The 25,495-nt window shown below is 39.3% G+C and overlaps 2 protein-coding genes and 1 non-coding gene across 3 annotated transcripts in view; all 3 read left to right on the top strand.

Moving 5' to 3' along the window:
- Window positions 1–25,495, top strand: part of GALNT1 (polypeptide N-acetylgalactosaminyltransferase 1) — a 76,174-nt gene that overhangs the window by 4,630 nt on the left and 46,049 nt on the right. Inside the window, exons 2-3 of the mRNA XM_032859600.1 lie at window positions 6,705–6,945; window positions 17,528–17,702. Of these exons, the coding sequence (XP_032715491.1) occupies window positions 6,807–6,945; window positions 17,528–17,702 (314 nt within the window). The 5' untranslated portion in view covers window positions 6,705–6,806. The remainder of the gene's footprint in view (window positions 1–6,704; window positions 6,946–17,527; window positions 17,703–25,495) is intronic.
- Window positions 13,278–13,640, top strand: LOC116868887 (protein CEBPZOS). Its single transcript, XM_032859601.1, has one exon. It carries the CDS (start codon window positions 13,341–13,343, stop codon window positions 13,584–13,586), a length of 246 nt encoding a protein of 81 aa, XP_032715492.1. The 5' UTR covers window positions 13,278–13,340; the 3' UTR covers window positions 13,587–13,640.
- On the top strand, window positions 15,138–15,208 carry TRNAG-GCC. Its single transcript has one exon. It is a non-coding gene; the product is annotated as a tRNA-Gly (tRNA).

The raw sequence follows: 25,495 nt of genomic DNA, 5'->3' as shown, positions 1-25,495 counted from the left end.
TTTGTGGTGTAGCACCAGAGTTGAATGCTTACACTGTAGATCTGTCTTGCAAAGCCTAAAATATTTACCATCTTGTCCTTTGCAGAAGTTTACCACCCTTGCCCTGCACCCCTTACTCCTGCACATGTGTGCCAGGAAACATGTTTAGGAATGTTCCTAACAGTACTGTTTGTAACTATAGAAACCTAGAAAGAACCACATGTCCATTAAGCATAAAGTGGATAAACTGTGGTATGCTAAGCCAGTGGAATACTACTGAGTAGTAAACACAAATTGATTGTAACTGCAAGCAACATACGATGGCTCTCGGGAACTTGGTATTAAAAAAAAGAAAAAAGGAAGACAGATTTTTCCATTTATGAGCACTTCAGGAACAGACACATGTAAAGAAGGCATTGCTAAGGCTACCATTGAGGTAAAACTGTCAGGAAAAGAGAGAATGGTAAGTTTGGAATAGAAGTTGCCTTTGAGGAGCTGGGAAAGAGATGGTATTGGAGAGGGAACTTTGAAGATTATTTTCTTATTCTTAAACTGGGTGGTGGATACATGATACATGTGTTGTGTTATGATCCTTTATTTCAGTGATGTTCCTCCTACATACTTTTGATATTTGATGTATTTCTGTGATTTGGAGTATTAAAAATTATCTTTTCAAATAGTATAGTTTGCCTCATGATGTACAGTTGTTTATAACTAGTAAAAGGGAACCTCATCAGTTGACTAGAACCTGCTTGGTTTCACCTGTTGGTCTCCTCCTCTTTCCTCCCCACCTCTCCACATCCCAGGTGTTCTGGTTGTGTTAGGAACCGATTTCTTTTCTTTTTAAATGTTTATTTATTTTTTAAATTTCTTTTCAGTGTTCCAGAATTCATTGTTTATGCACCACACCCAGTGCTCCATGCAATATGTGCCCTCCATAATACCCACCACCAGGCTTACCCAACCTCCCACCCCCCGCCCTTCCAAAACCTTCAGATTGTTTTTCAGAGTCCACAGTCTCTCATGGTTCATCTCTCCCTCCAATTTCCCCCAACTCCCTTCTCCTCTCCATCTCCCCATGTCCTCTGTGTTATTTCTTATGCTCCACAAATAAGCGAAGGAAGCGTCAGGGACTTGGTCGCCATCCGGACTCTGCCTCTTGTTCTGTATGCCTCTCCTTGGGCTCATTCTCTTCAACTTGAAGGTGGCCTTTCTCCTGGTGTTGGGCAGTGTGGTTGACTGCAGAGCTGCTTGCATAGCCTCCAGCTCTGTGACTTGAAAAGCCAAGGGGTGAGGTCCTGTGGTTGGCCTGGCCATGTCACTTGACTATCTTCTGACCAGGGAGCTGGGTCTGTTACCAGAAGAAACCTTTGGGGGAGGGTGAGAGCAAGAGTCAGCATCATGAACCAGAAAGCCCCCTTGGTTTATATCTATTTTATGTCTATTTTTTACGGGTATATTAATATATGGCATTTGACATAGCTTTTTTTTTTTTTTAAGATTTTATTTATTTATTTGACAGAGATCATAGTAGGCAGAGAGGTAGGCAGAGAGAGAGAGAGGGAAGCAGGCTCCCCACTGAGCAGAGAGCTCAACGTGGGGCTTGATCCCAGGACCCTGAGATCATGGCCTGAGCTGAAGGCAGAGGTTTTAACCCACTGAGCCACCCAGGTGCCCCTTGACATAGCTTTGTAAATATCAAGGCTAGTTTGAAATGACCCTTAAGACATCCGATGTTGCCTGTAACGTGATATCCAGTAGTTGAGGTGGAATAGGGGTTAGAAATGTCTGTTAAACCTATAACTTAAAAGAAAAATCAAGGGGCACCTGGGTGGCTCAGTGGGTTAAAGCTCTGCTTTCGGCTTGGGTCGTGGTCCCGGGGTCCTGGGATCAAGCCCCGCTTTGGGCTCTCTGGTTAGCGGGGTGCTGGCTTCCCCCTGCCTCTCTCTGCCTGCATCTCTGCCCGCTTATGATCTCTGTCAAATAAATAAATAAAATCTTAAAAAAAAATCAAAATACAGTATCACCACAAATATCTCTTTTGCTACCCCTTTAAAGCCACAGCCATTCCTTTCTTTTCTCCCTGATAAGGACATTTAAGACATTAAATGTTTGGGTCAAACTAGACATTACAAAGTTGCTTTAAGACATATCTCCTGTATTCCAAAGACTGGGAGGACACCTAACCAATTGGTGGTAGTGTTCAATTGGGATGAGTGTTTACAGGGGGTTTTCTATCTTTTCTTTTACTTTTTTGTTTGCCAAATCCTTTGCATTGAGCATGTATTACTTTATAATTGAGCATGTATTACTTTATAATTAGGAAAAATATTAATTTTTAAAGGTATTGCTAGACGTTAAGTCAGTTTATCACCTTGGAAATTGACAATCCATTCAAGATACTGGTAAATTTTATAGGAGTCTATACCACAAGTACCCCCAAATGATAAGCATGTTTCCCCAACCTCTAAACTTGGAGTAACACCTGGGAAACAATTAGAGAAAGAGAATATCTAAATTTATATGGCATGTGAACATTAGTTTGTATAGAATTTTTAGACTAGTTCTTAACTAATTTTTTGTTAAATAGTCAGAATGAGAGTATGCTGATACCTAAAAATTGGTTCATGTTTTTGGCTGGTGAATGAGTCTTCTCATTGCCAAATTTTAGTAAGTAATCACTTGACAACTCAAAGACAGTGGGAGAAATGTTGGCCTTAAACACTTCACTGGAAGTGGAAACTATAAAATTAAAAGCTAAAGCACTAGAGCCATACTTACCTCAGCCAGTGAGTAAAAGGCCAGAATACCTGTGACTTTGTTTTGACAACTTTGGCCTCGTTATTATCTTTGTTACTGGTATAAGGTAGGATCTAAATTTATTTCGTATCATATGGAAAACCATTTGTCTCTCTATCAGTTTTCTACTCTCATCTGTAGTAGTACCAGTTTTCTGTACATGTATGGGTTTGTTTTAGAGAACCACATGGTTTTAGATTCTTCAGCTTTATTATAAATCCAGTCCCGAAAAGCTTCGTTTGTGTTTTGATTAGAATTATATTAAATTTATAGATTAATTTTGGAAAGAGGCTATTACTTTTTTTCTCCTAAACATAGTATAACTAGCCATTAGTTCTCTTATACCCCTTATAAGTTCTCTTACAAGTTCTCTTACACCCCTCAGTAAAGCTCTACAACTTTTTCTGTGTCTTGCACGTATTTTGTTAAAGGTTTTGTTTTTTGGGGGGGGTGTTTTGTTTTTTGTTTTTTTTTTTAAGATTTATTTATTTGAGAGAGGGAGAAGGAGAAGCAGGCTCCCCGCTGAGCAGGGAGCCCTCTGTGGCCTCTGTCCCAGGACCCTGGGATCATGACCCAAGCTGAAGGCAGACATTTAACCGACTGAGCCACCAGGAGCCCCTATTTTGTTCAAGTTTATCCCCAAATATCTTAGGGTTTTTATAGCTATTTTGAATATGATTTGTTTTCTTTTATATATTTGGAGTAGTTACTGTTACTATACAGGACATGATTGTTATATGTTCATCTTGTATTTAGCAACCTTTTTTTTTTTTTTTAAGATTTTATTTATTTATTTGAGAGGGAGCACAGAGGGAATGTGAGAGGGAGAAGCAGACTCCCAACTCAGCAGAGAGCCCGACCTGGGGCTTGATCCCGGGACCCTGAGATCATGACCTGAGCCAAAGGCAGATGCCCACCCAGCTGAGCCACCCAGGCACCCCTTGTATTCAGCAACCTTGATGAGGTCATGAATTAGCTGTAATGATTTATCTATTGATATCTTTTAAGTTTCTGATAGAAATCATGTCATCTGCAGATAATTTTGTCTCTTTTTCTCCCCCTCATCCTTATTCCTTTTCTTGACTTACTGCTTAGACTCTAGTACGATGTGAAATTAAAGTAAGGTTGCATAAGTCATGTCATGTTACAGAAGTGCATGACAAGTCGACAAGTCGTGTCATTAAATATCTTTACTGTAGATTAAAGAATTCTCTTTTTAGGCCTTTTTTGTTGTTGAAATCCTATATTGATGAATTACCTCCAAAGGTAATGGCTTCGGACAATAGACATTTTTTATCTTGTATTTGCTTGGGTCAGGAATGCAGGAGCAGCTTAGTAGTAGTAGTACTTAAGTAGTAGTACTTAAGTGTCCTTCCAACATTGTGCTGGCTTTCCCCAGAGTGTGAGCTGAGAGAAAGCTGAGGATGTGTGTTTTATGACCAGGCTTGAAATCTCTCACCATTACTTCTACCATATTCTGTTGACTAGAAGCATGTCACCAAGTCCAGCCCCATGCTAGGAGGGAAATTACACTCCAGAAAAATTGTTTTGCATATTGATTTTTTTAAAGTCTGTCTGCCCCAGCGATGTTGCATAGGAGCAAGGGCTTCTGTCCTTATACCTTTACCTTAGACCGTTCCTTTGGGTCCCAAACTTTTGTATCCTTAGCTGCGGTTAATATCTCTTCTTGAAGGTATCAGGGTTACCTGATACACAACATGTCCAAAGTCAAACAAGTTTCTTCCCATCTTGCATCTTCCTCCCTTCCAAAGATCTGCCCTCGTTCTTTGGTTCCTGTTTCTATGACTGGCACCACTCTGCATCCATTGGTACAAGCCAGGATTTCCTCCTCTTTCACCCCATCTAATTTGTCCTTAAATCCCGTTGAGTTTGTCCCTGAGTACCTGTTGAGTCTGGCCACTCTTACCCAGCTCCAGTTTTATCTCACATCGCAGTTTCCTCTTTTGTCTTTGATCCCCTGACCTCTCAGTGCTGGGCTCCTTCCTGCTACAGAGCCTTTGCTACTTGCTGCCCCCAATGCTTATTTTCCCCTCAAATCCTGTCTTCCTCAGGGAAGCCTTCCTGACAAAGTCCAATCTTTGTAATACAGATGTTTATATTGCTGTGTACCTCCCTTCAAAACAATGATCACCAGTGAAATTTTATGTATGTGTGGCTGTTTGCCTAATCCCTGCTTTCCAGGAGCCCCCTCTAAATTTCATAAGGGCAAGGGGTGTGCATTCTGTTCATTTTTGTATTCCATGCATTTGACACAGTCCGTGCTTTTACTGAGTTTGTGTGCATTGAACGAATTAGTAAGTGAATGAATATGTTTGATTCTGGTTCTGATTGAGAAATAGAGTAAACAAAATATGTAACTAGTAAATAAACTAATTTAGCCTCTCCTTACTATGTTAGAGAATGATTATCATGTTTTTAAGTCTTTTAGGTTTTCTGGCAGAAGTTCCGGCTACAAATTAAGTGAATAGGTCTATTGAAATGTCCCATCTCTCCTACCTCTGTTGGGTCATATGATGCAGAGTTAGTGATCCTAGGAGCTTAGGGTGCTCTTTGAATCGAACTGTACTGCCTTGGAAAAATTAAATAGGAATGGATGCAAAATAATAGAGATTTGCATTGAAGTAATCTGGGCTGTAAGCATTAAAAAAACAATCAGATTTTCGAGAACATGAAGTTACTTTTGAATTTCATATACTGTACCAGCAGTACCATTGTTTACTTTGCCAGTGACCAAAAGAGGTAGCCTTTCGTGTAAAATAGCACAGAAAATAAATTTATATCCATCTAGCTCTTCTGGAGAGAACTGTTGTTTAATGAGGCTGTGCGCTACAGTGTGTTTGGTTCTCCCCTCATCATGGTTACTGTAGTCTTCAGTAGTTGCTCACTGCACATGACTCGATATCAAATATTGAGTAGGTATGATTTTGAGGCAAGAATGTGACAGTAACATGCATCCCGTGTTCACTGTCCAGTCAGGAAATGTTGGTTTGATGAAGGAAGGAATATAGGCAAGAGAGCACAAGTCCCAGAGAGAAAAGAGCACAGATAATACTTTTTAAGTATTCCTTAGGATTTTTGGGGGGTGCTTTTCAGGTTGCTATCTAGCAATCTCGTGAAGTAGGCAAGAACTATTATGTGTTTCATAGATAAACTCTCTAGCCTGGCCTGAATTGTTCAGGTAAATACCTCTGCTCCCCACCATGGAACATTAAGGTGCCCTTTGAGAAGCTGCTGTGCTGCCCATCAGCCCAGTCCTTGAGAACATCTGCTCATTTGGCTTTCACTGTGAGGCATATGTGCAAAGTGTGGGTTTCCTCCATCTCCTTCATCTGAATGCACTTGGCTTGTCTCCTTCCTGCTCAGCAGTGAGATTAGGCCTTTGAGCTTCCGTGTCTGCTGTTCATCACAGTGACTCCTGGCCTCTCTGAGGTCCCTCAGTCTCCTCCAGAGCGCCCCGACATGACCTCCTTGTGTGGCAGAAATGTTACCGGTCACACTATCCCAAATGACTTTCCAAATTTGGCGACAGTCTCTCCAGTCATTTTCTCATGTTATTTTCACAGGTTGTGGGGTAGGGGTAGGGGAATAGAGACTAAAGGTCAGGGATATCTGTAAAATTACTGTCAGAGCCAGGGCTAGGTCTCAGATCATAGAATCCTCTTTTCTTCTCCATTACACTTTCCCTCAGTGTTTCTGAATGTCTAGTGATGAGTCAGTGTTTATTTGTAGGAGTTATTAGTATGTTCTTGATACTACTAATTTTCTGTATTTTATAAGTATTTTTAAGTCTGATTTTTAAACTTATTCTGGATAGTAAAATTTCATATGCATGTTAAATTAGTCTTAGTCTTATAGTTCATTATAGTTATTTTTAAGTTAATCTTTTTTTCTTTTTGTCTCTATAGGTTATGAACGTGATTTCTGATGAAACTGGATTGGAATAATTTTCATGACCTTTGTATATTTATATATATATATTTTAAAATTTTGCATTTGACTTAAGTGCCATGAGAAAATTTGCATATTGCAAGGTGGTCCTAGCCACCTCCTTGATTTGGGTACTCTTGGATATGTTCCTGCTGCTTTACTTCAGTGAATGCAACAAATGTGATGAAAAAAAGGAGCGAGGACTTCCTGCTGGGGATGGTTAGTGATATTTCATAATAATACATCTGTTTTAATAAGTGTATTACTGGTTTGTTCACCAATTTGGGTACTACAAAATTTTAATCTTTTTAGATTAATAGTAATCCCTGGCTTCCTAAATAATGATGATCATATTATTACCAGTTTTCCAGTGAGTTCTTCCAACGGTTAAAATATTAAAGTATCATGTATATAATTGCTAAATTCATTATTTGTGTTCAGTGTTAAACACGTGGTTAATTTTCTGCAAGTTGTATTACCAAGAAATGTAGGAAAGCTAATATCAACTATTATTAAACTAATAAGGACTAGTAGTTGGAACCAACAAAATTGTATGGCATTAGTGTAATGCCAGAAATGCTGGGTGTTTAAATTGCAATATCTGGTATCAAAAGACTTTTTTTCCTTGCCTCCTCATCTCCGTTTTCAGGGAAATCATTCTGGATGGATGTGATCTGGAGACTTCTTTTTGTTAATGCTGTAGATAGCACTTTTAGGGAGGGCTTTCGTAAAGATGAGGCCGTATGATAGAGGTTGAGAGTGAGACTGCAATAGTTGGTGTGGAAAAGAAAGGAAACACAAATATGAAGGACCTGGGTTGGAAGTACTAACATTTTTGGCAGTGGACACAGGGAAAATTCAGTTTTGAACCCCTTGTGTTCAAACCAACAAACAAATGTTGCTTTTCATTTTTTAATTATTTTTATTTTTTAAAAGACTTATTCATTTGAGAGAGAGCACATGTGCACAGGCTGAGGGGGTCAAGGGAGGGGGAGAGGGGAAGCAGACTCCCTGCTGAGTGTGGAGCCTGTATTAGGGCTGGATCTATAACCCTGAGATCATGACCTGAGCCGAAATCAAGAGTTAGAAGCTCAACCGACTGAGCCACCCAGGCGCCCCTGCTTTTAATTTTTTTTTAACATAATGAAAACGAGGCAATGATTCAGCTGTTCTGAGCTCTGAACTCTCTATGATTAGTTATAGAAAATACGGCTGTGTAGTGATTCTGATATTTTTAGGAATTATATGTGAATGACTACTGTTCTAATGTAAGCTTTGAGTATGTGATCATATTTTAATTTTTCATTATTTTTATGAGACCACCTGGTCCTCTAAAGTTTATAATCTAAAAATATTTATTTGTATTGATTAACTATGCCTACTTACTGTAGTTTTTATAGATGAGATTATTTAACCAGTCCTGTTTATTTCTTCTTGGGAAATTTGCCTAAAATTAGGCTCATAGACTCATTGGCTAGTACTGGGCTAGCACTGGTGAATGTTTTTAAACGCTGATGTGTGCTAGGCAGTGTATTAGGAGCTAGTGATACACAGCTCAACAACAACAAAAAGACAAAATTCCTCCCTTTGGGGAACTCACAGCCCAATAGGAGAGAAAGAATAATAGTAAAATACTGATAGAATAAATAACATTCCAGAGATGTGCGTTAAGAGCAGAACGGGAGGAACACGTGTCTGAGAGGGTGTAGTTAGGAAATAATGCTCGTGTTGAGCGGTGTCAGGGTGAGCAGGTGTTTGTTAGGTTTGATGAATAAGCAAGGGAAAGAAGCATTCGCAAGATAAGCAAGCGAGAGAACAGAGTTGATGGATAGAAAACAGGAAGGAGCACAGATGAAGCTTAAGAGGTTAGCAGAGGCCAGACTGCGGACAGCCTTTTCTGGCATGCTGAATGTTTTGGATTTCTTTATAGGCAGCGGCATGCCATTGAAGGATTTTAAACGGGAATAAGTAACCTGATGGGATCCAGACTGAGGAGAAAGTGTTTGGTGGTCATGTGGCTGATGTGCTGGAGGAGACTAGCTGCGAGGCTGTTGTGACAGTTTAAGAGAAGTTCTTAGGGCCTACACTGAAGTGATACTGAAATAGAAAGGAAAACAATATATATGAGAAGTATATAAAGGGTGGAATTTATATAACATGGGGAGCCACTGAATGTAGGTAGTAATAAAAGAGTTTAAGATCTCTCTCAGGTTTCCCTGCTTGGTGAGTTGACAGGAAGCAGGCCCCTGGAGGTAGAGCAGCTTTGATGGGGGTGGCAGGATGAGCTGGCTTGGGAGTATTTGAATAGGAGGTGCTGGTAGGAATGTTCTACAGAAGACAGTTGTTCAAGGTGCAGAATGTAGGTGGCAGTGTAAGCCTTGTCTGTGCAGAACACTGCACCGGGAGCATGTGTAGGCTTAGAAGAGACAGACCCAGGGTTGGAGAGCGTCATGGAGGTCAATAAAGGAAGAGAGGCTTCTCAGGAAGTCAGAGGTGGAAGGAGACACCAGAGGGAGGGTGGTCATGAAAATCCAGGAGTTGTGTTTGTCAGAGATTTTACCTGAGATGAAGATAAGGTGCTTCTTTATATTTGGTAATGGGGTTTCTTTTGACCCTGGCAGGTGCCATTTCAGTGCCAGGGGATTTGATGTACCCATGAAGGAGCAGAGATACAGTGTAGCCTCTTCTTTCAGGAAGCTTCCACACAGAGGGAAAGGGGGTCTGCATGGGGTACCTGGCTGGTTCAGTCAGTGGAGCATGCAACTCATGATATGGTTTTGAGTTTGAGCCCCACATTGGGTAAAGGGGTTACTTAAAAAGAAAATGTTTTAAATATTTTCTTTATTTATTTGACAGAGATCACAAGTAGGCAGAGGCAGGCAGAGAGAGAGAGGGAGGCAGGCTCCCTGCTGAGCAGAGAGCCCGATGCAGGACTAGATCCCAGGACCCTGAGATCATGACCTGAGCCGAAGGCAGAGGCTTTAACCCACTGAGCCACCCGGGTGCCCCATAAAAAGAAAATCTTAACAAAAAGAAGAAATGAAGAAGAAAAGGTGTAGTGCGCTGGTTAAAGGAATGGAGGCAAAGTCATCTCTGTGTGTATATTTTTATGTACTACAAGGGGGGAGGTTTAAAATACGAGGGACAAATGCAGTACCTGAAGGAGCACATTCTTAGCAGATGAGACAGTGTGGTATCAAAGCCGTAAGAAAAGGGTTTCATTTGAAGAAATCGCCAAGGTTAATACAGTTCTGAAAGCCACTGTGGCATGAGCATCAAAGACAAGAAATGACTTTTATACCAAAGCATAAAAGTACTACCTAAAGGAGAAATGGTCAGGGAGCAACAGCAGGCGGCTTTGAGCCCTCATTGGGACCTCCTGGGAAAGAAGGACCAGTTCTCCCAGAAGAGGTTTGTGAGGCTAGTGGGCTCTGGGGGAGGGCAGAGTTGAGTTAAGTCCAGTGGAAGGGGCCTGTGTGTTGTGGAGAAAGACGATAAAGCAGCTTAAAATGGCCAGGGAGGGGATCTTGGGTGTTTGGTGGGACGACTGAGAAGGAGGGAAGCTCAAGAGAGAAGGACTGAGCAATACACATGAGGGTGAGGAGAGAGTGTGGAAGGAGACAAGAGTGGGAGGCTGGCAGTTCTGGGTGGAGCATCCCTTTGCAACTTTGTTCCTTGTAGCCTCAAGGAGTTAAAGGGAAAGGGGGAAGACGATTGGAGGAAGGGGGACAGGTGGTGCTAAGAATGGCTTGAATAATCTGCTCCCTGTGAAGTTTCAGTGCAGTAGGAGCTGGGAGGTCGTGGGTGGTGCTGGCGCCCTCAAGTCCCTGCGTTCTCAGCTTAAGGCTGGGAAGGGCTTGCAGTGGCGCCCTTGAGAACTTGCACTGAAGCCGCTGGGAAAGGACACATAGCTGAGAGCACCAAGGTCACGGACCTTCTTAGTGGAGAAGCAGGTGCACCCGCTGATCGGAAGAGTGGAGGGCTCTTGAAAGTACCATGTAGTCTCTAGGGTCTTTGGTTTTTACGGCATTTGAAAAACCAAAAACGCATAAGGCAAAAAATAATGAACAGAATTACTGTTTCAGTATGACAGAGATCTCATTCTGAACATTCTTGGAACTGCTCTACAGTGCCCATTTGATAAATTGAAATTTATCCAATTCTGATCTTTATATTGTGAATAAAGGTGTCCTGTTTTTAGGTGGAATGGATCGATTATCTTTACCATAATGTTGTATCTTTTAAAAGATTGTCAATGATAATCTCTTTTCTAGGATTTACTTGTTACTTGCCTACTTCACGTAATAGTGGGCCAGTCTTTGTGATTACAGAAAGGTTGGTTTTGATTTGGTTTGTTTCCTGAGCAGTTCTGTCTCATACTTTTATACTTGGCATTTTATACCCCAGGCTGTTTGAGAATAGCAATATTCTTCTCTTGCTAGAGAATTAGACAGGATCCTCTTGAAAAACTGGGGTTAGTGTGGGTTGTATCCTGGGAATATTTTTGTTGCCCTCCTGCCTTCCTAATTAGCTCGTTCATTCAATTTATAGATTTGGATGTTGTATAAAATATTCAGTGTTTTTACAGATGCAGTTTCTAGTAGGAATTGAACTTTTATGCCAGCACTATACTCAATTTTCCAATCATTAATATGTTGATAATTCAAGTTTTCATGTGTGTATGCTAGGATTATTTCAACTTTCAAACATCAGGAAGCCTTTTGGCGGTTAAAAACTTAAAAAAATATTATTAGTAAAGGCTTTCAGAAACTTACAGGTTTTTTGCATGTGTAGAGGTTTATATACTGAACACATTACAAATAAATTGAACATAACTTTGGAATGAGAGTTGAAACTGACAAGGATTTGAGGTAGCAGAGAGTTAATCAGTGAATTTTACTATATAATTTTGATTTACTTTTTTTTGAGAGAGGGAGAGAGAGCACACGTGCACAAGGAGGGAGTGGAAGGGGCAGAGGGAGAGGGAGAATCTTAAGCAGACTTCGCACTCAGCACGGAGCCTGATGCCAAGCTTGAACTCATGATTCTGAGATCATGACCTAAGTTGAAATCAGAGTCGGACACTTAATCCACTGAGCCACCTAGGTGCTCCTATAATTTTGACGTTAAAAAAATCAGGTAATTTGCTGTATTTCATCACCATCTTATTTTTGTTTATAGAATACTTATACTAAGAAAGCAGAAACATTCCAGTTAACATTTAAGCCACATCCCATTTTCGGAGATTATTAAAATGTGGAAAAACATTTTGGGATAGGTAAAATATGCCTAAAAACAGTAAGAATGATAATTTTGTAAGAAGATAAAATCATTTGGGAGAAATGATTTTAGCCTTTTATTAGTATTTTTCCCCCAAAGGGTATTATAACTTTATACTTTTTTATTCTCTTTACATGAGAAAAACACAAATTAAAATTTTCTTTTTTTTTTTAAGATTTTATTTATTTATTTGACAGAAATCACAAGCAGGCTTAGAAGCAGGCAGAGAGAGAGGAAGGGAAGCAGGCTCCCTGCTGATCCCAGGACTCTGGGATTATGACCCGAGCCAAAGGCAGAGGCTTTAACCCACTGAGCCACCCAGGCGCCCCACAAATTAAAAATTTCTAAGATTTATTAAAGTACAGTCAAAGGTATATCATGTGGTTTGTGTATATTGATATGATTTGTGACATTCAGAATCAATCTGTAGTTTTCTTGGTAATTAAGTTTTTAAAACACACTTTATTGTCTTATAAATGAAGTTTACTCAAAATATAAAAAGCATTTGTTCTGACATAATACTTTGGATTAACATTAATGTGAACATCTCCCTTGTCAAAGTTGGATTTGTTAGAAATGATCTGCATTTAAAATTTTATGCCAAGAAGAATTTTCTTTCAGTTCAGGAAATGATATCCAAACCCCATTTTGGTTGCTCTGAAACAAAAATTTCACTGAACTCACTTTTAATTTACCTAAAAGACTGGAAAGTAGAATGCCTGGAAGTTAATGCTTACCATGCAATCTGCTAGCACATTAGTAGTGAAAATATATTCATTATCCACATGCATTTTATCCTGAGCTCTTTGCCAAAGGAAACTATTTGACTAGTCCATTTAATTCTTTAGGATATTATAATCTCTAGATTATTGTGGTGGATTTTGTAAGTCATGTAGTAGTCATATAATTCTTGGTAATTTCTTCTGTAGCTTGGAAATCTCATGTGTACCAGTAGGTTAAATGATATAATGTGGGCATTATACTAGATATTCTGATTACCAGTAAGTACCAAGTGGTCAAATCAGTAAAATGTTGCAACAGCAGGATTGTATATGTTGTACAGTTTTGTCTGCTTCTTTGAGATATTAAAGCCAGAGTTTTACTTCGTAATGATGGGGCATTTAACATTCTGACCATATAGTCTCTTACTCTGTAAACTATCAAGTTTATTACTAGTCCTCACAGTAATAATTTCCGGAGTCTTCCTTCATGCTCCCCCAACCCCCACTGAAAATGTCAAACATAAATAAAAGTAGAGACAATAGAGCACCTCAGGTACAGCATCGTAAACAGCAAAACAGTTCTCCCCACCCACTCACCTGCCTGTTGATTATATGATGGCCCGCACTATGGAACCAGTGGCAAAGAAGATCTTTAAAGGAGTTTTAGTAGCTGAACTCTTGGGCGTTTTTGGAGCATATTTTTTATTTAGTAAGATGAACACAAGCCAAGATTTCAGGCAAATGATGAGCAAGAAATTTCCCTTCATCTTGGAAGTTTATTACAAATCCATTGAACAGTCTGGAATGTACGGAGTCAGAGAGCAAGATCAAGAAAAATGGTTGAATAGCAAAAATTAGGACCAGTCATCGCGTTCAGCCTCCCATCTAAGCTGTTTGTGACCTTTGTGGGGGAAAAGAAAGATGAGCACACCACATTGTGGACTCCTGGCCCCACAGAAGAAAACAGAAACTTCTGGTCTGCCATGGCTCACAGTCATTCCCATCTATTATGCAAATCCCTGCTTTTGTTTGTTGCTTTCCTTTGGCATTTATTGTTAAAGATTACTGTTTAACAAATAAAAGACTAGGAGAAGAAAGGGAAAAAAAAAAAAAAAAGTAGAGACAATAGAACTCCCATATACCCACCATCTGGCTCCAGCAGTTGTCAATTCTTCAAGACTAGTCTTATGGCATGGATACATGAGTACCTCTTTTTCTCTGTCCTCCCTTTCAATCTTTTTGTTGTTTTTAATGAAGAAATTGGCTGTTTTCTTTTTCCCAGTTTTCTGTAGTCAGGATTTGCATCTCTTTAACATTTTTTGTCATGTCCTTCAATGCCCTATATTTTCTGTGAATTTAGTAGGTAGGCCCGGATGCTTTATAAGTTCAGGATCTACCCTTACCCCCGTCACCTCACCCGAGCAATAATATGTTCTAGACGGCATTCTGTATAACTTAATATTCTTCTTAATTTAAAAACTAAACAGCATGAAAAACTTTTTTCTCATTTTAACTTTAAAGTATTATCTTATACTAAAATAGGGTTTAGATAACTGAGAGAGATTTATAATTAAGGCCACTAGATGTCTCCTACCTACTATTTGTGTTAACTCTGCCAAATACACAGGTTGATTGCCACCGCCAGAACTCTACTGCTTTCTGTGAAGCCCTGAACATCCCAATCCCCAAATCTGTTGGTTGCTCTTTTTTTTTCCCCAGAGACAGGTAATTAAGTAGAATTGACTCTAAGTGTTTTATAATTTATGATTTTTAAACATTTAAAATTATATGTGGGGATTATACATCTGTGTTTGTATTATAGTTTTTATTACACTTGTCACTGACAGTTTTTGTAATCTGTCAACCCTAATATTTAAAGAGCTTTGGTGCATCTGGGTGCCTCAGTTAGTTAAGTGCCAGACTCTTGATTTTGTCTTGGGTCATGATCACAAGATCATGAGATCAAGCCCCACATTAGGCTGAGTGTGGAGCTTGCTTAAGATTCTCTCTCCCCGTACACCTGGGTGGCTCAGTGGGTTAAGCCTCTTGTCTTCGCTCAGGTCATGATCTCAGGGTCTTGGGATAGAGCCCCACATAAGGCTCTCTGCTCAGCAGGAAGCCTGCTTCCCCGCCCCCGCTCTGACTGCCTCCCTGTCTACTTGTGATCTCTTGCTCTCTGTCAAATAAATAAATAAAATTAAAAAAAAAAAAATCTCTCTCCCTGGGATGCCTTGGTGGCTCACTTAAGCATCCAGTTCTTGATTTCAGCTCAGTTCATGATCTCAGAGTCATGAGATCAAGCCCTACCTCGAGTTCCAACTGGGCATGGAGCCAACTTAGGATTCTCTCTCTCCCCACCCCCTGCCTACTTGCGCACATGCATACCCTCTCAAAAACACATTATAAGGTGCACGGGTGGTTTAGTGGTAGAATTCTCACCTGCCACGTGGGAGGCCCAGGTTCAATTCCTGGCCCATGCAGCACACCCGCCCTTTTGGGGTGCCTGGGTGGCTCTGTGGGTTAAAGCCTCTGCCTTCGGCTCGGGTCATGATCCCAGGGTCCTGGGATCGAGCCCCACATTGGGCTCTGCACAGCAGGGAGCCTGCTTCCCCCTCTCTCTCTCTGCCTGCCTCTCTGCCTACTTGTGATCTCTGTTAAGTAAATAAATAAAAAAATCTTTAAAAAAGAACACATTATAAAATGAAATTTAAAAAAATAAAGAGCTTAGTTACTTGGCAAACATTAGGCAGGATTGGTTTTTAAAAATGGTTTTACATGAGTTTTCTATAATTGTAAAGTTATTTCCTAATATTTTAATGCCCTCCTAAAATCACAGTTCATTCTGAGAACAGGAACAGAATTATTTTATACCATTTTTTCTTGATGGTTGTCTAAGATATGTTTTTATATTCTAGATAGAGTTGTTGAAGACACAATAATTTCATATTTTACAGCCCTGGTGTTTGTAGGTTGCTTTGTACCACCATCTGAAGCAACCATCTTACAGGTCAGCTTTACTAGCTAGTGATATTCTTGGGTAGATGAAACCTGGCTGAAGAGAGATGGTTTGTCTACTGTCTCAATGTCTCTATTTTTGTGTAGAGACTTTTTAGAGGTGCCTAAAAAAATAAACAATGAGAGAATAGAAATTTCAGCTTTAAAAATAAACAAGTAGGGGCGCCTGGGTGGCTCAGTGGGTTAAGCCGCTGCCTTCGGCTCAGGTCATGATCTCAGGGTCCTGGGATCGAGTCCCGCATCGGGCTCTCTGCTCAGCAGGGAGCCTGCTTCCCTCTCTCTCTCTCTCTCTCTGCCTGCCTCTCCATCTACTTGTGATCTCTCTGTCAAATAAATAAATAAAATCTTTAAAAAAAAAAAAATAAACAAGTAATGTACAAAACAGGTATTTTTATCCCATTCTTGGCCTTACCTCATTCTCTCCTTTTGCCTTTTAGATGAGAAGTTTAATATACTTTTTTCCAAGTTTAATGTATCTGAGAACTTTTTTTTCTTGAAGTTGTAAAGGAAATAACTTTAAAATTATAGAAAACAAGCAAAAAAAATTACAGAAAACACTTCTGAACATCTCAAAAGTGTAAAACAAGAAACAGTATTTGGAAATTGCTAAATATTATTTTTTAAGTTAAATTTAATTTTAAGATTTTATTTATCTGAGAGAGAGAGTGCTCATGTGCACCAGTGGGGCAGGGGCAAAGGAAGTAGGAGAAGCAGACTTCCCACTGAATAGGGAGCCCAACGTGGCATTTGATCCCAGGACCCTCAGATCATGACCTGAGCTGAAGGCAGACGTTTAACTGTCTGAGCCACACAGGCGCCCCTGAATATTACTCTTTTTATGTATATACCAAGAGATAATATTACTTCCGGGTAGAATTATCTTTCATGATGCTCCACCTTGCTTAATGCTTATTATAATGTCTTAATTGATTCTAGGATTTCATTTTGACTTATTTTGAATAGTGTTCACATTTAATTGAGCATATAGTTATAAAACTCCGATAGGACAGTATTATGAATTCCACGAAAGGTACACGAATGAATCAAACCAGAGCTAAAAAGAGATGTAATCTAGTGGGGGGCCCACAGGACAGGTTAGCAATCATAGGAGGTAGCAGTTGATAAGAGATGTAAGAGCTCTTGATGATGAAATGATGTGGCATTCAAGAGTAGTAGATGATCACTGTAGAGAGATTTGGAAAAGCTGCAGACAAGAGGATCTCTTTTAGCTGGGTCTTAAAAGACAAGTAGGTGTTTGGTATTACAGAAATAAGACTTGGAGGTGCAGTGAGAGGGGACTTCTGTGAGCAAAGGCACCAAAGCAGGAAAATACGAGGCACATATGAAGGAAAGTAGCAAGTTGCTGTTTGACTGAAGGATTAAGTACCGAAGTAGGGGTGGGGAGTGGCTTGGTAGAGGGCTGAGCAGATGGTCGATTTTGAAAGGTTAAATTCCCTATTAAAGAGTTAGACTCTAGAGCTCACAGGAATACCACAATGAAAGTCGTGCTTTAGAGGGTTAATGTGGTAACGATATTTGAGATGGGAATGCCAAGGCTGTGCATGATGCAGGTGAGTAGTGCAGGGTGAGGAGGTCTTGAGTGAGGACGCTGGTGTGGAGGAGGAGGACAGGGCAGCCGCTAGGAGGTTTTACAGACTGGGAGAGGAAGGGCTCAGAAATGGCTCTGGTTGTTGAGGGCACAGTTTAAACTCATATTATTAAAATAGAAACATTTATCAATTGCTATAAAATTGATGTTAGTTAACTTTCTTTTGTATTCTTAGTTCTAGAGCCAATACAAAAGCCTCATGAAGGTCCTGGAGAAATGGGGAAACCAGTCGTCATTCCTAAAGAGGATCAAGAAAAGATGAAAGAGATGTTTAAAATCAATCAGTTCAATTTAATGGCGAGTGAGATGATCGCACTCAACAGATCTTTACCAGATGTCAGGTTAGAAGGGTAAGTATCTGGTGTGGTCCTGACAGCATTGAATTTGAATGAAAAGTGTGTTCTGAGTTCCCAATAAATTACACTTTAGTGTTGAGTGTTCTTAAAGTGAATGTTTGATCACTAAGTTATTACTTACCCACTTAAATTTAAATACTGATAAAAATTCTCCTGATCATTAGGCTATAAATTTTAGGCTTTGGAAAATAATAATTTATCTTAACAGATTAGTAAGGGATTTTAAACTTCTCAAAACATTCCTATAATCGGCTTTTTAAAAAAGATTTTTTTAAGAGGTATGTAACTTAAAATGGTAATGTATATAGTCATAGGCGTACAGATGACTAAATTTTTACATATACATACGTACCTGTCTAATCGTCATCCACATCAAGATATGTGTGTTGTGTGGATGAATATTCCATAACTTATTTACACACTCATAGACATTTGGGTTGTCTCCACCTTTGACTCTTACGAGTAAAGCATTTGTGACATTCTTGTGCATGTCTTTTGGAGGACTTAGGCGCTCATTTCTGTTTGGTATGTACGGGGAAAGGAATAGATTATACATTTATACAGCATTAGTATGTGCTATCAGACATTTTTCCTGGATGATTGTACTGATTTACATTCCCACTACCAATGTAAGAGGACCAGTTGCCCCACATGAAGAAGGTAACATAAGGTACCTGGGCTAGAGGACAGCAGACCCCATTACACAGCTTCCCATTAGAAGCAAAGGAACTATATAGAAAACACATGGAGCAGGTGAACGTACACATTTGGCTCCTGAGACCATAGTCGCCTTGCCCTCTGGGCCTCCCATTAGCACCAACAGCCAGGCCATCTTTCTCCAGGCAAGAGATTGGAGGATCATTCTTGATAGGGTAGGACTAGGCACAGAGGGAAAAAAAAAAACCAAACCTCATAGTAATCATCACTCCAAGCTAATATTCAGCTTTTTGGTTCCCTATTTTTATAATAAATACATAACCAAGGAATACTAGACAATCACAAGAAACACTCAAACATGAAAAGTATAGTGCCCAGAAGAGAAATAACACAAGTTGGAGGAAGCAAAAACTCTTCAGGGAGAAGAAAACTTAAAAAGAATTAATCCCAATGAAATAAGAAAGCATATTACAACCATAAAGCAATAGGATGTTATTCAAAAGATACATTAGGAAAACCAAGAATGGAGTTTAAAAAGACAGAAAGAAAAGGGCAAAACTTAGTGCAACTCAGCAGCAACCCTGGAAATAAAGGAGCAAAATTTCAGAGGAAAAGAATTGCCAGTCTAGAATTCTGTATCTGTCCTTACTTGCAATCAAATGCATAGGTTAAAAAAGGACGTTTTTGGAAATGAGAAGTCTCATAACATGGAACTGCCACACACCCTTTCTTGGAAGGTTACTGGAGATTATGATCCACCAAATGAGGACCTATACTCAGAAAAAGATGGACAGAAGTTGTGGAAGACAGGGGATTTGGCCTAAAACAAATGTTTTAGGAATCCCTTGAGGATGGTGAAGGGAGAGCCCTCGGTGACAGTTGGTAGGCCAAGAGGTAACCACCCAGATGGAAGCAGGACTTTAAGAAGACGGATGATGGTACAGCTGAAGGCCTCTGGAAGAGATTTAGACGATGGGGAGTTTGGGAGGCAATTAGTAAGTGCATAGAAAACCATAGCAGGGGAAATATTATAATTTCAGGGAAGATTTTTAAAGTTGTACAGAGAAAGCAAAAGCAGTTATAGTTTAGTACATGGCACAGCTGTGAATGCGTCCTAGAAGGCCACCATTTAATATTGTTCATATAAAAATTAAACTGTGAAAAAAAAAATTAAACTATCTGGGGGATGGGGAGTATTAGTGTGTTTGTCCAGCAGATTGGCTAAGTGGTGGTCAGTCAAAAGAAGCTTCGCTATAATCTTAAGTTTTCCCAAGCTGTTAACCCTCCTGAACGATACAGACAGACAGCTGCACTCTTCAGGGAAGCCTGCGGTTGAAATGTTAATGGTGTCTGTGCTAAAAAGAGCCTTGATTGTTAGTGTTCCTGGTAGAGTAGCCTGCTATATATATGTTACTGTTCTCAACACATTTTATTGAACATTTATGTTTTGAACAGTGTTTAAGTGGTGTGATACACATGCTTGTGCACTAAATTTTGGGGTTGATGAGGACTGCCTAGATTTGAAAGTCTCACTTCGCACAAGCTGCTGATATGCAGTCCTTGCCAACCGTTTGTTCTCTGTGGGAGTGGGCCGCTTATGAAGTTGGCACGAAGTCGCTACTGTCCCTGAGTAGCTTTTTTGCACCTTCTTGCTCCATCTCTGTGCAGGTATCTTTTGAAGTTTTTTGTTTGTTTGTAACTTTGTGGGGAATTTCAAATGTGTATGGAAAGACAGTAGTATAAGGAACCCTCGTGTTCCTCACCTTGCTTCAGTAATGCCCAATAGTCTTGTCTCTTACTTACACCCTCTCATAGTCCCCCAGCAATCTCTGTCACCTGGTATGTATACCTCTGTGTATCTTGCTACTGTTCTAGGGTAAGTCTTTACAAGTACAGAACACAGTACAAGTGATAGAGTGTTGCTTTCAGGATTAGGTTATAAAATACACTGTGGTTTCTAATTTGGTTTTAACTCTCACTTGGGTCATTAGCTCTGGAATTAGCCAAGCGACTTGACAGCAGCAGCAGTCCTATTGTAAAGCCCCTCTGGTTTGTGGCCTTTTGTGAATAACCAACTAAGTGTGATTAGAAGTATATTATCCAGTTCCAGGTAAAGGTGTACCATTTGTAAATATTCCGGTGTGTATCTCTGAAAGATGAAGACTCATATAGGAAGGAACGTCATGATACCATTTCACGCCTAAAAAATTAATTTAACAGTGACTCCATAATAACATGAAATACTTAGTTGGTGTTCAGATTTCCCTAGTTATGTCATACTTTTCTTTTTTTGTAATGTTTTTTTTTAAAGATTTTATTCATTTGAGAGAGAGAAGGTGAGAGAGAGAGCATTAACAGGGGGAGGGTCAGAGGAAGAGGCAGGTTCCCCACCAAATAGAGAGCCCTACATGGGACTCGACCCTAGGACCCAAGGGCCACAACCCAAGCTAAAGGCAGTCATCCAGCCAGCTGAGCCACCCAGGCACTCCTGTAGTGTTTTTATCAGGATCCAAATAAGGGCCACACGATGCAAATGGTGCACATGTCTCTCAAGCCTCTCTCAGTCTCTGCAGGTTCCCTCTCCATTTTTTCCCCCCAGAGACCAGGCAGAGTATCTTGTATCTTTCCTCAGCCTGCATTTTGTGGACTGCATCACTAGTGTCATCAACTATTCCTCTGTCCCTCTCTTGGCTGTGGTTTGGTAGGTTAACGACATTTTGTACCAGTATCCTTCAAGTCAGCTGAATTGTGTACTTCTGGTACTAAAGTTGTGCAGTCTAGTCAGTCATGTGCATCCCCATTGGACAGGTCTGTTGAATGTCCCATCCATCTGTTTTTCCTTCTTAGAACTCCGATTAGCCAGGCTTTGGACTACTTGAATTGGTTCTCTTAGTCTCTTATATTTTTGTCTTATCTTTATTCTTCTTCCAGGGGAAATTTCTAGACTATCTTTGAGCTAGTCTCTTGAATTTTTTATTTGTTAAGTTTTTTATTGCTAAGTTTTTGTCATTGTTATCTGACATTTAAAAAATGTAGACACAAAACCCTACACTTTACCACTTTTATACATATAAACGGTTGTGAGATATTTAGTATAACAATAGCATTTTACTCTTTCTAGTTTTTAAAGTAAATTTAACTTTCTTTTAAAGAATAATCAGTTCTGGGGTGCCTAGGTGTCTCAGTTTAAAGATTAAGCTCTTGGGTTTGGTTCAGGTCATAATCTCAGGGTCCTCGGATTGAACCCTGCGTCAGGCTCCGTGCTCAGTGGGGAGTCTGGGAGATTCTCTCTCCCTTTGCCCCTCCCTCCACTCATGCATGCATGTGATCTCTCAGATAAAATAAATAAATTATAAGAAAAATAATGAGTTCCATGAATCAGGGTGTTGCTGTTAAAGTTCTTCAAAAAAATTGCTGTGGCCCAGGATAATTAAATTGAGTTTGGATCCAGGTCTGGCTCTAAATTCTCTTCTTTCTTTACCTAATTGCTGGAAATTATTTTTTTGTCACTTTCTTAACTATTCCTTTTAATGCTAAGTTAAATTCTGGAAACAGATTTAAATAACATATTTAGTAGAATTCTGTTTATTTTTTAGATAAGCTCCTCTGGATGATTTTGATGAATTCGTGGATGTTGCTTTGCTTTCAATTTTTAAGATTTTAACTTTCCCAAGTGTTTTCAGTAACATATTTGCTCTATAAATAATTGGTATTTCTAAGGCTGATAGGTGTTTTGTTTCTGTTACATAAAATTTTATTGTGTACATTCTAGCATAAATACTACTTTTTCATACCTTTGTTTTCTAATTTGGTTTCTACCTGCTTCATGAAATGTAAATTTTCTGTTACAGAACTTTAGAAAATTCCCTGATAGATATATGTGTGTGTGTATTTTTGTTGTTGTTTTTGTTCTATCTTTTGCCTCAGAAAGATGTGGTAATGAGTAGTTTAAAAATATGCTTGGGTGGAGACACCTGGGTGGCTCAGTTAGTCAAGGGCCTGCCTTCTGCTCAGGTCATGATCCCAGAGTCCTGGGATGGAGCCCTGTGTCAGGCTCTCTGCTTAGCAGGGAGTCTGCTTGTCCCTCTCCCTCTGCCCCTCCCCCAAGCACATGTGTGCACTTGCTCGTTCTCTCTCTCTCTCTCTCAAATAAATAAATAGAATCTTTAAAAAATACATGCTTGGGGTGCCTGGGTGCTTCAGTTGGTTAAGCATCTGACTTTGGCTCAGGTCAGGTTCTCACAGTCCTGGGATGGAGTCCTGAGTCTGGCTCCATGCTCAGCAGGGAGTCTGCTTGTCCCTCTCCCTCTGTCCCTCCCCTCATTTGTGCTCTGTCTCTCTTGAAGAAATAAAGTAGTTTAAAAATAAAAAAAAGGTTTTTTTGCTTCAAGATATTTGTCTTAAAGTACTTTTTATCATGTATTTTCCATCATTTACTAGGGATCTCTTGAAAATTTTACTTCTTTTTTGCAAAAACTAGCCTTCTCTTTAACTGTTATTTTTTAAAAATGGTGTAAACATTCAGGAAGCTATAGGAGATAACAAACCTTTGTTCCAACCACCAGCCTTTTATTGAATCTTAAGTTGCCATATTTTCTTTTTATTTTGCTTTTAGCAATAAAACCTTACGGCTGTAGTTGAATCTCTTTGTATACTCCTCCCAGTTGCATCACATTTCTCTCTAACCATTGCTCTGGTTTTTCTACGTACTATTACTGTTCATGCTTTAAAAGTACTTATTCATATCTACATATATATAAATAATATAGTTTATAGTTTTGTATTTTTACTTAACAAGTGGTAGTAGAGCATAGGCACATATCCTTGTATACAACTTTTTAAGAATTGTTTTTGCCTAAGCATTGATTTGGAGATGTACCCATGTCAGTGCATGTAGTTCTGGGTCATTCATTTTAACTGCTTTGTAAAAGTCCATTGTATGAATATGCCACAATTTATCTATTGTTCTTTTGCTTTTTGTATATATATTTTATGGTTGCAGTGTCTCTGTAAACATCCTTTTACATGTATTCTCTTCTGCAGATGTTAACAGTTTTCTGTAGAACAGTGCTTTTCAAGTTACAGTTTAGGACCCTTTACTCACTAATGGATCATAAAATCAGTTTAGTCAATACCTCTTAGAACTTTAATTAATGAAGTAGAAGATAGCAGGGTGTGTTTTATGTAAAAGTATTTTTTCATTAATCATTATTTCAGCATGTATTAGATTAACATAAAATGTATTTGTTATCAAGAGTCATGACCAGAAGTGTTTGACAGTAGAAGTGAAATCGTGCTGAGAGGTATGCACTTTTTTATTTCACTCAATTTTTAAAAAAAAACTACTCCCACACTGATTTACCAATTTACATTTTCAAGCTACAGTAGTTCATGCAGAAGATAATAGTGGCATGGACCAGGCTAGCACAGGTGCAGATATTTTAAAATTCTGACTGCCTTTTTTTTACGATGGAACCTATCAGAATGTTGTTGGGTTGGATATGGAGTAAAAGAGAAAAGGAAAAGTAAATTTAGGCCCGAGTAGTCATCTCAATTACAATGATACTTGCCAAGATAGAGAGAAGAGGAAAATAGAAATATGGGGAAGGAAATCAATAAGCATATATTTATAAAAGCCTGGAGTTCAGGGGAGATATTGAAACTGGAGCTGTGAATTTGGACAAGTGAATATAAAGTCATGGGCTTCGTTGAGATAGCCTTCGGAGTGGATGAGATGAAGAAGAGTTTAAGTCAGATGATTGACATTTCAGCTTTTGAAGAGTGAGAAGAGGAGGAAGATCTAGCAAAAGGGTAAGAGAACGAGGTATGAGGGGGAAAGTATGTGGAAGTCAAGCAAATGTTTAAGGAGTAAGTGGTCAACTCTGTTAAATTCTGAGATGATGAAGTCTCTAAACTGACCCATGAATTTCTGTATATGGATGCTGTTGGAACTTAGATAAAATTGTTTCTGTGGAGTAATAGGAATGAAATTCTGATTTAAAACAATGAGGAAGACTTCCAGTTTCTGTGATGGCGCAGCCTTGGTGATACCTCTTCAGTTAAGGACAGTTAGAAAGTCGGGGGGGAAAATCTCTCTCTCTCTCTTTCTCTCTCTCTCTCTATAAATTATTTGCTTAAAACCATATAGAGGTTAGAAGGCAGTGAAGAATTTCAGAGCCAAACTATGGGAGAAGGTAAAGACTCAGAGAAACAAGCCTGGAACTTTTACCTTGATGCGTTCCAGAAGGTGAATACCTAAATAGTACTTTTTTTTTTTTTTTGTACATTCCATATGATTTATTATTTTTTTTATTTAAATTCAGTTAGTTAGCCAACATATAGTACATCATTAGTTTCAGATGTAGTGTTCATAAATAGTACCTTTGATAGCATTTTGGGGCTGGGGTATAACACCTGGAGTCCAGAACCTATCAAGTCTGTGTATGTGTGTTTTGAGGGGGGAGAGTCACATATCCCTTCCTCCATGTTTTAGTTTAGGTTCCTAGAAATAATGATGAAATTGAAGTCGATCAGCCCTGGTGGTAACTGAAGCCCAAGTTTAAACCATCTTAATCCAGAAAATCAAATTTACTGCTGCCCTGGCTCCCCCTAAATTCAAATGTAAATCCTCTCTGAAGGAAGTTATTAGGCCAGTAAATTTTTAAATGGTATTTCGTACACAGTGTCTGGTTTACACTAGACACCCAAGGAAACAAGGCACATGAAAGAAAACAAAACAATAGACAATGAAAATAGACCCAGAATGACTCTAAGTAATAGAGTTATCAGACATAGACTTTAAAATGATTGTACATAATAATGTTTTCAAGATTTAAAAACAAGATTGAGAATTTCAGCAGAGAACTAGAATCTGTTAGAAAATAATGAAGTGAGGGGTGCCTGGGTGGCTCAGTGGGTTAAAGCCCCTGCCTTCGGCTCAGGTCATGATCCCAGGGTTCTGGGATCAAGTCCCACATCGGGCTCTCTGCTCAGCGGGGAGCTTGTTTCCCCCTCTGTCTGCCTGCCTCTCTGCCTACTTGTGATCTCTGTCTGTCAGATAAATAAATAAAATCTTAAAAAAAAAAATAACCAAGTGGAAGTTCTAGAACTGGAGAAGTACAGTAATAAAA

This window comes from Lontra canadensis, unplaced genomic scaffold, assembly GCF_010015895.1.
Source record: "Lontra canadensis isolate GAN:19392208 unplaced genomic scaffold, GSC_riverotter_1.0 scaffold17, whole genome shotgun sequence".
Taxonomy (NCBI): domain Eukaryota; kingdom Metazoa; phylum Chordata; class Mammalia; order Carnivora; family Mustelidae; genus Lontra; species Lontra canadensis.
The sequence above is the reverse complement of the archived record's forward strand: the minus strand, read 5'-3'. Positions and strand labels throughout refer to the sequence as shown.

Coding starts and splice junctions, on each gene's coding strand:
- LOC116868887 (XM_032859601.1), top strand. CDS start 13,341: ATGATGGCCCGCACTATGGAACCAGTGGCAAAGAAGATCTTTAAAGGA.